This window comes from Monomorium pharaonis, unplaced genomic scaffold, assembly GCF_013373865.1.
Source record: "Monomorium pharaonis isolate MP-MQ-018 unplaced genomic scaffold, ASM1337386v2 scaffold_345, whole genome shotgun sequence".
Lineage (NCBI taxonomy): Eukaryota > Metazoa > Arthropoda > Insecta > Hymenoptera > Formicidae > Monomorium > Monomorium pharaonis.
In genome coordinates this window covers 1,190-11,735 of record NW_023415632.1, presented here as the reverse complement: position 1 = coordinate 11,735, position 10,546 = coordinate 1,190, and the positions used below count along the sequence as shown (strand labels likewise).

The 10,546-nt window shown below is 30.6% G+C and overlaps 1 protein-coding gene across 3 annotated transcripts; it reads right to left on the bottom strand.

The window, feature by feature from the left end:
• LOC118648275 (probable G-protein coupled receptor CG31760) lies at positions 1 to 7,739 on the bottom strand (the record flags this gene model as incomplete). Of its 3 annotated transcripts, none has more annotated exon segments than XM_036294601.1 (4): positions 1 to 2,105; positions 2,197 to 2,418; positions 3,173 to 3,355; positions 7,596 to 7,739. In XM_036294601.1, coding segments are annotated over 3 exon segments (528 nt in total), but the record flags the coding sequence as incomplete, so codon positions are not given.
• Between the last annotated feature and the right edge of the window lie 2,807 nt (positions 7,740 to 10,546).

The following is a 10,546-nucleotide window of genomic DNA, read 5'->3' as shown; positions in this document are numbered from 1 at the left end:
TTTATATTATAATCTCCTTTATTTCATTCTCATATTAGGGAGCAACAGTTTTTTTATAACAGTTTTTATGTGCGCACAGCAGTTAATATTTTGAAATGAAAATTTAATATTAATAGTTCAATCTTACAATTGAACATTGAAGATAGTTCTCTTAAGTTCATTTTTAATGCTTTATAATATAAGAAATCATTGATATAGTGACAGTAAACTAACGACAATCTTAATATATAAATAATAAATATATGATAAAACTACGAATACCACCTAAAAAGTAGTAATAAAGTAGATATTATAGTTTGTATAAACTTGGTATGAATGCACAGTAATCAATATTTTAATCATATATTCTGTAAAAATATAGGTATATCATTTAGGTTGAATTAGATCAAAAAATTTTTTCTCCTCTATTATTATATTCTTTAATGTTTACTTACAACTCTTTTCTAATAATGTAATTAAAACTAAAATTAGTAATACCGTAAATATTCTCCCGTAGGAAAAAATTATGCAAAAATTACTACACAAAAAATTTCATATTTTTGTGCATGAATTTCTGCAGTTTTTATAGATTTTTGTACAAGGTTTTTGCTTTCAAAATTTTTCTGCAGAATATTTTGCAGAATTTTATGTAATGTTTTTTGAAGTTCTTTGCCGTTCTTCGCCTACTGTATGTGGCGAGCCAATTTGCGACAATCATCGCACAATTTTCTATTTAGATTGCGCACAAAAACATAGTTAATATTATTATTTCTTCAATTTTGATCATTCTACATTGTATATACCTAAGTTTTTTTCTAATAATATAATTTTTTATAATAAAAAAAAGATTTGTGTAAAAAAATTATCATTTTATTGTATGTATTTTTATTACCCGAAAAATACCTTATATTCAGTCATGCAAATAATTATACTTTTTGCAACCGACACATATAGAACAACTTTTTTTAAGTCATATTTTAATCTAAAAAACCTCAAAAGAATTTTTCTTAACAATAATTTGTTATTAAATTATGAATTTTTTTACGGAATTCCATTTCTTATCAATCTCAGAAAATTTAAATTGTTATTATAAAAAAAATTTTAATAAATGACCAAAATAATTGTCAAAATTTAAAATGTAATCACTCAAAAGTAATTAGAAATTTTTTCAGATTTTTTGCATATATTTAACATTAAAAAAAAGAGACAAGACAAAAAGAAGTCAGACCGTTAGTGAAATTAAATGTACAGACGGAAGGTTAAGCTATAAATATATGTACATATATGTTATTATTTGAAATTATTTGAATTTAGTTATTTAAAAAATAACACAATTGTATTTTTTAGTTTAAATATTTAGTTTGACTATTCCAAAACATAAATTTCTTTGAATTTAAAAAAATTATTAAATCTAAAGACACATGCATTTTATTTTATATATACACTGTTATGTGTATAAATGATTTTAACAAAAAGAATAACTCAGTTAAGCATTTCTTACAGGTTTATCGGATGCTCTCACAACGAAGTAGTGCGGCACTTGCGGAAAGCGAACTATATCATTAAAGACGACGACGACAACTCGCAAACTCGCTCGCAGGTTTTGTGCTTTTGTGACAGCTTAATATCGTGATTTTATCTCGATCGTTTTGTTCGATTTCAATACAAAACGTCTCTGTCCTTTAAATAATTTCCTTAAATAATTTCTTTCCAGTTTGCCGTTGCGTTAACAGTATTCAAGCGTTTTCCATATTAAAAGAACAAAATATTGATTTATAATAGAATTGTATTCTCTTGACAGCTGCTATTACAAAAATAAACAGAGACACGAAATATTCGTCGTCGCTGTCACTTTCCGCTTTTCGCGCATCTCATTAAAGGTTTTTATTTTAAGAGATATATTATACATCTAGTAATTATATATAAAGATATCACTATCACAACGGCACGAAGACAGTAAACACGATGAGTTTTAATTACATAGCGTTTCATACAAATACAGGTAGTCTCCTATCTTTTAAAGAATACAACCTGCATATTTCCAATTTCTTTTTTCTTCTTTTTCTCCTATTTCTTCGCGTTTTCCTACTTTCGTCAGGACACTGTCTTTGTCACAACCATATCTGCTGAAAAAAAGATAATTGTATAAACAAAACAAGAAGACTAACTCAGGCGATATCTGATATGTGACACGTAGGATTAAACAAAATTCTTTACCTCCTCGCTATTGACCACTAGTCAAACCTTCTCGCCACTCGATCGCGATCTCTCCTGTTCCTTGTCCTTGTTCCGCTCTTTTTCACGCTCCTTCTCCCTCTCTGCTTTCCTCTCTCTTAACATTTCCGATCTTCGCGCTCTATGTAGACTTCCGGACGGAAAGGTCGAGTCTTCGACGGCCGCAGCCGCGGCTGCCGTCGCACCTCTCTCCACGGCTGTCTGCTCAATAAATTATTCCAATTTATTTTTGCTTTCCAAGACGCTTTTTCAGCGCACTTATACGAGTAAGATTACGAGAGAATTATCTACGATATGGACTTTCATAAATTTTGGCATATCTGCGATCCTATTTTCTATCGTTTGTACAACAAACATCTAAAAAAGATGAGAAAAGAAAATAGGAATAAGGAATTTACATAATTTTTATTCATGATTCTTTAAAATGAGGAATTTATCTCGATCGATCTTTAAAGTGATTTTCTACTTTGTCATGCTAAAAATTTTTTTTAATGAATAAATAGGTTTTAAAACTATTCTTTGTTCATTATTTATTACATAGGCCTGCAAAATATTAATTTTTTGCGTTTTGGAAAACAAAAGTCATTTCCTACATAATTTTGCCCGCAAAATCCGATTTAGCAATATAATTACAGAGATTTACCAGCAGAAAAGCAGAAAACGATTAGTAGTTTCTGAAGCAGAAAAGCAGAGTGCACTGTTTGCTACTAGCACAAACTCTAATTGGCTTCTGCTTTTCTGCTTTCTGCTTTTCTGCTTTTCTGCCAAAATGTAAATTCTCCCTTAGACTATCATGTCAAGTTTCCGATCTTAACTTCTCCCGTGGTCACATGGGGTATCAGCATTCCAAGCAATTTTCGATTCTAATTTGAGTTCTAAAACTATAGATTCAACGCTAAATTTGACTATTGTATTTGCTCATTCTCATCATTTTAACCAAAATGATTTAGATACATACTTTGAGAATAAAGCTGGCTGTCGAGCTTTTAGCGATGGGACTCTGACCGACAGACGGATGCCCATGAATATGACCGTGCGTGCTGAAATAACCGCCCATCTTTGGCTTGATGTGTCGATTATGCATCTCCATGTGCACTATCTTCATAAATTCAATTCGCGCAGCCAACTTTTGAATTTCCTCCTGATGTAATGTACAAAATTCAAGACAGGTAGAAAAATTAAATTTTCGAATTTGATCATGTCATCAAACTTTGTTATATACAGAATTAGATTTTACTTTATAAGTAATTTTACAAGTTATAATTTTGTATATTTTTTTATAAAAATAACGCGTTATGTGTAATTTTTTTGAAAAAAATATTCATTGTCGTTATTTTTTTGTAACTAGTTTTAAAAAATAATGCAAAAATTGTGTTCATCCCCAAGGCAGGAATAATAGGTTACAACTCCGCCAAGGATTTTCGTCCGATTAGCCTGACGTCTTTTCTTCTTAAGACTCTAGAAAGACTGGTTGACGTTACATACGCGATGTGGTTCTATTGCAGCAGCCGCTACATGCGAATCAGATGCGTATTGTACGGTTTATTCCACAAAAACGGCACTTCACTGTGCTGTATCGTTCATCAAGGAACAATTAGTGAAGAAGGGCTATGTAGTTGGCACCTTTCTGCATATAGAAGGTATACATTCAACGCACCGTGTTATGCGAGGAGGCCCGTGGCAGGGGCATGCCGGATCGTGGAATGGATCATGCTCCAGCGGCAGATAACAGCATCACTGGGGACGGTGAATGTCAGCGGAGGTAGTGTCCCAGATGCGCACAATGTAAAACGGACACCACCAATGAGATTACTGCTTTAGTTAAAGTTAGCATAAATTTATAGAATTTGATTGGTGGTGTCCGTTTTACACTATACGCATCTGGGACGCTCCCGTTTATTACGTATCATATTCTGTACATATTATATTTCTTCTTTTCTAATAACATATATATTTAAAAAAAAATATCTTATAATTTATTCTATAATACATTGCATAAGGGATGAAATTTATACTTATTTGTACTTTTTTCTATATTCTGTATATATTAATGCACAAAGAAAGAGAGGAAGAGAGAGTGAGAGAAAAAAATTTACATTTTTCTTATAAATCTTAATTATAAATATACATTTATTATATGTAATTGGTTCCGTATTCGAATTTCGCGTGTGCATTTGGACCCAAATTTTAATGGCTAATAGCGTCTTTCATAAGAAAAAACTCGCTGGCACTCAGTGCCTCTTAGTTTTCCGTTGGAATAACACAAAACTCCATCAGTTTTGTACTCTTAATGGAATATATCTAAAAACTCAGTTTTAAGAAAAGAGTGGAAAACTAAAAAATTAAATATAATTGCAAAATAATAATTAAAGAGTAAGCTTTAAAAGTATTGTAACTCTTTAGATAATTAATATTTTTAAGATTTGTTTCAAAAATATAATATAAATAATGTATATAATATTATCATGATCAGGGTTGTGCAAGATACTTTATTTTTAGTATCTAGGTACAGATACAGATACTCTGAAAAAAATGTACCGAGATAAAGGTATAGGTATTAGAAAAATGAAGTACCTAGATACAGGTACCTCAAATGTACCTTAAACATTAAACACCTAGGTTATAGGTTTTTTTATTTATTATTAAATTATTATTATTAAAAAGTAACTTTTATTTATCAACATAAAATTTCAGAATAAATGAGCATTTATGATAAATAAGCATTTATTATTTCTTGTATCCACACATAATATTTACGTATTAAATGTATTTTAATACGTATATTCATATTAAATATTCATATTAAATATTTCTACGCTGACAGAAAAGGACACTTGATTCAAATAAATGTTTATTTGAATAGTACTAATAACATATTTGATAAATAAATCAATAATAATCATTTCAAACAAGTAATATTTTCTATAATTAAAAAATATTATTTTTTAAAATAAATATTATTGATTTTTTATAAAATATATTATTAGTATTCAAATAACTATTTATTTAAATTAAGTATCCCTTTTTGTCCATATATGTAAATAAGTTTAATATGTTATACAGTAAAATGAAATAACACTTATAAAGCTATTAGTTATTTTATTCCATTAATTTATTTAACATTTATGCATTATGTTAATTGAAGGATTATTCGATGTAAAACCAATATTAAAAAGTACCTTCCAAAATCATTTGTTGAACAAGATAATGTCTATAAAATCCGACATAATAGCCGTTTTCAAAAAACAATCTTGGATCTATATTACAATAGATATCTGGAGCGCTAATAATGATCCTATACAGATGTAACCTGTCATTCTATCAATGAGAATTTAAAATAAAATAACTCGCAATGCCCGATTGTCCAAATTCAAAAAACATTGTGCTAGAAATATCTACCATATATCTAATTATTTAAAAATTTATATAATTTATATGAAATAATACACTTTTACCGAGCTTCGCGCTTGTTAAATGTATATTTAGTATTATCTAAAAAGTATAATTAAAATGTATCTAAATATAGGTATCGATACATAAAAAATTGTATCTAGGTATAGGTATAAGTACCAGAGAAAAGAAGTACCTCAATACTGTACCTCTGTACATAAATTTGTACCTAGTTGCAGTACTTAGGTGCTTGTATCTATGCACTACACAACACTGATTGTAATACACACAACACACACACACACACACACACACACACACACACACACACACACACACACACCACATATTATATTAAGCACATTATTAAAAATATAAAAAAACAAATTCCTATACATAATCATCTGTTTTCAAATATAATTGTAAAAATGTAAAAAATAATTTTGCAATGCTTTAAAGGAAACAAATTTCGTTCTTACTCAGTAATTTTTTTAATTTATAGAAAAAAATATTTTCATAATCCGTAACTTTTGGTTTCTTTTTTTCACATTTGTAAGTAATAACATTTCATCTTCATTCAATAACGACGATTCTAAAAATTAATTTGCTAAACATAAAGTCGATTGTCACAGCAGTGAATAGTTCAAATAATGTAACATTGAAGTGATTCCGGCCTCTATACTCAGGACCAGTTTTACTGCACACGGAGTGCGCACGGAGAGCATTTTGCATTCTTAATGAAACGTTCAGCACTCAGAACTCACTCACTATTACTACCAATGAAATAAGCTTCAGCAGTCAGTGCTGCTGGTGCCAACGAGTTTTTGCGCCAATGGAAGACGTTATAATTTTATCATTCTGCCGCCATATGTGCAATAATTAACTTTTCTTCTTACACTATGAGTACGGGTTGTACGCAGTATGGTGTGAGAAAGTTGAATTGAGTATAGCTGTGATTATAATTACGCAAAAAAATATATGTAGACATGTTAGCTATTATCGAGAGGACATGAAAGAAAAATTTTATCATCAAACGCTTAACAAAGGACCCTTAACAAAAGAATCTAGTTTCATATCCCGATAATTGCATATAACAAAATAAAGTCACAATATAAAGTTGCTTTAAATTAACTGTTTGCCGATATACTTCATATTGTTTTCAGTGAATTATCATCGCCAGCGCAACCATTTGGTACCATATTTCTAATAGATTTTCGCCCCACTTTTAATGGCTAAAGTTAGACTTAGTTCAGTCTCCTGGTTCCAGTCTTTATAGTGTGAATCATGAATTAGATCGAAGCACCTGCTGCGAGAGGGGAGGAGGGACAGAAAGTGTCTTGATGATTACTTATAAAACGTTTTCCAGCAAGCGACATAGAAGACACAGTATAACACAGTGAATCATTTCATTCTTGTTGTTTGTCAATGTTAAACAAAAATTAAGTGATTCACTGTGTTCCACTGTGTCTTCCTGTGTCGCTTGTTGGAAAATGCCCATGGTCATGCCTGAACTTCTTGTATACGATTCACTTGACGCATCGTTCTTTGATTAGTTAATTCATAAAATTCTTTATTCTAATTGATCAATCAAATGCTTTGAAGCATTTGTAGTGACAAGCGGATCGTATCTTATAATTATAGTAAGAAAAGATAAAAGAGGTTTTTAATGACTAAGCGACGCTGAGCTGTTGGTTTATCCAAACATCATTGCACTTCTATCCTACATTACTCTGGATACCTAAATGCTATGAGCATTTTTCTTCTTCCCCAAAAATATACATTGTACATTATTGAAATATTGATAAAAGTAACAATAAAATTCGTTACCGTAAAAGACGACATTGTTGTCTCAGAAAATTATTATAAAAAAAGAAAACGTATAATAACAATAATAGCAATAAGTAATAACAATAAATTACAAGTAACGCGTTACTTTCCAATCCTGTTTATACGCTACATAAAAATATATAAGAACTTAAGTATATAAATACCTTAAGCTCTTCATTTTCTTGATATAAATCCGTCGTTTCCTCTGGCACTAAACCAATTCCGTTCAAGGAAAAGCTTGCAGTAACACCACGTGCTCTTGCCCGACTATCCCACTGATCCCCTTGGCCTCGCAATACTCTGATTACCTAAACTCGTCAATTAAAAATAAATTAATTAATTATCGCTATATTAGAAGCTAAAAAACCAGACAGCACAGTAATATTTTATAAATACTAGAACATTACAGATGCGCGTTGCGCGCGCGCTATTTAACTTTTCACTTTAAAAATAATAATAATTGCAATTTGATTTTCTCTATCTTTCGTTTACATTAATCAAACGTCTTCTGCAATTTTGAATAAAAAAATGTAAAGTTTAATTATACATACATACATACATACATACCAACATACATACCTACTTGCATACTTACTGCTATCTAGCTACTTAGCTACCTAGTTACCTAGCTACATATTTATCTAATTACGCTCGCTCGTTTGCTCCTTTCCTCTCACCCTTTTTCACTTACTCACTCACTCACTCACTCACTCACTCACTCACTCACTCACTCACTTACTCCTCACTCACTCCTCACTCACTCTCACTCACTCTCACTCACTCTTACTCACTCTCACTCACTCACTCACTCACTCACTCACTCACTCACTCACTCACTCACTCACTCACTCACTCACTCACTCACTCACTCACTCACTCACTCACTCACTCACTCACTCACTCACTCACTCACTCACTCACTCACGCACGCACCCCATCCAAGTCGCTAACCCATGTAAACATTGCAAACAAAGTAAAGTTCACATGTGTTTGCACGTTTCCAATACAATGTATGGTAACGGTATTAACACTTACTCATTTTACAAATACATCCATAAAAAATGTAAACAAAGACATTGCTTCGCTGTGGTCACACACAAACACACACACACACACATTTAAATTTTTATCTACAAATTATAAATTTCCTATTTACTGACATTAAGAAAAAATTTTTTTCGAGTCGCCAAAAATCCTTCTTGCATATGTTTTTTTTCACTAAAAGAAATTTCCAAAATTTGAACTAAATTGGAGATTGATCGTTTTCGGAAGCCAAATATTTTATACATATTTTTATGTCCGAGTTTGTCAGGTATAAAAAAAATTATGATAAACATTTATGAAAATATTTAAAATAAATATTTATACCATTATTATCAAAGAATATAAAAATATTTCAAGTTTATATACCACTAGATACCACAGACGCGCGCTTCGCGCGCGCTACTAAACTTTTTATTTTTTACCTTTTAAAAATAAATTACAACAATAAATGTATAGATAATATTTATACAAATTTGACAGCTGTCAAAATTCAATTGCAATGACAGCTACTTTTGCAACACAAAGTAAGCGCAGCGAGAGAACCAATCGGCATCGCGGAAAAGCGACAACAATAAACTTCGAGAAATGCGAGCAATCAACTTTACATGCCTTTTTTTAGATAGGATAGGATATGTATATATCGGAAGTTTAGTACATATTTAAAACATTCAGAACAATTTTAAAACGTTTTAAAAATATTCAGTTTTACTTTTCTAGACATCTTAAAAATCTATTTTAGGAATACAACAAATTCAAATTGAACATTGTTAGAACATTGGGCGAATGTAAACAGATAAAGCAGATAGTTTATTTGCTAAGCATTTAGCAAATAGGACTTAGCTATTCAGTTAACGTAAAAAGAATAAAACTCGTAAGTACTTTTTATAGTTAGCATTATATCTGTAATTAACAATCCGATTTGTGTTTTTCCTTTTCACTGTATGGTGACACAGTAATAGCTGTGGGTCGAACTTGCCCCAAAACCGGGACAAGTGCGCCGAAACAAAAGTGCATCGAAACAAAATTTTCTAAAGTGTAATTTTTCTCTTAATTTTATTTTTTTTTTAATTACCTTATGCATCTATAAAGTACAATTTAAATATCATGTTGCCAAAGTTTCAATGTTGCATAAAAATTTGGATGCTTGTGGGAAGAGAGTAAACAGAAACTTTGAATTTCTGAGTATGCACTTGCCCCAGCTAACCTTACAACCAGACAAGTGCAAATATTTAAAACTCGAATTAGAATATTTAAGGCATTATTTAAGGAATATTTAATAATTTAGATTAGGATAGGTTAGATTTTATTTTGTTTTCTGAAATGAAACCTATCCTAAATCAAAGAGAAAGAATAAAAACTTATACTAAAAAACGCAAAGAAAATAAAATTAAAAATCATAAAACTATCCATCTAATGAATCAAAAATCGATCAATGAAATAATTTCAAATATCAATTAACAAACATATCTTTATATTTAATTTAAAAAAATACATTAATCCGAAACCTTGGGCATACAAACCTTGAGCAAGACTCTAGACTCTAGACTGAGTCTAGATGATATAAATAAAATAGCCGAACAGATAAATGCCAATATCAACGCACCAAAGAACTGTTACGTAGAAAGAAAAATTCGGAAAAAACGAAAATCTTGCACATAACAACTGCTGCTGTACACTAAATGCATTATGCCTCGACAACATCTTACTGAACAGAATATCGTTCACCTCGTCATTCTTCTTAAGAAAGATCGCAGTCAACGATATACGTCAATATTTTTGTTGTGAGTCAGTCTGTTATAAGTCGAACTTATGCTTCCAAGAGACTAATAGCTATAATCGCCATCCGGAGCAAAGTCGAAGACGAGCAACAACCGCCAAAAATGACAGAGCAATTGTACAAATCGTTGAACAAGAATCCTTCATTTCGGCTATTATATATATAATCTCTTTAGATTTGTTTTGAACTTGTCTTGCACTAACACTATATGTCATTCGTCGGTTTGATAAATCAAGGAATTTTATTTTTCAACAAATTAAAAGCCCCATTTTATAAAAATTTGTTACAGTTTTT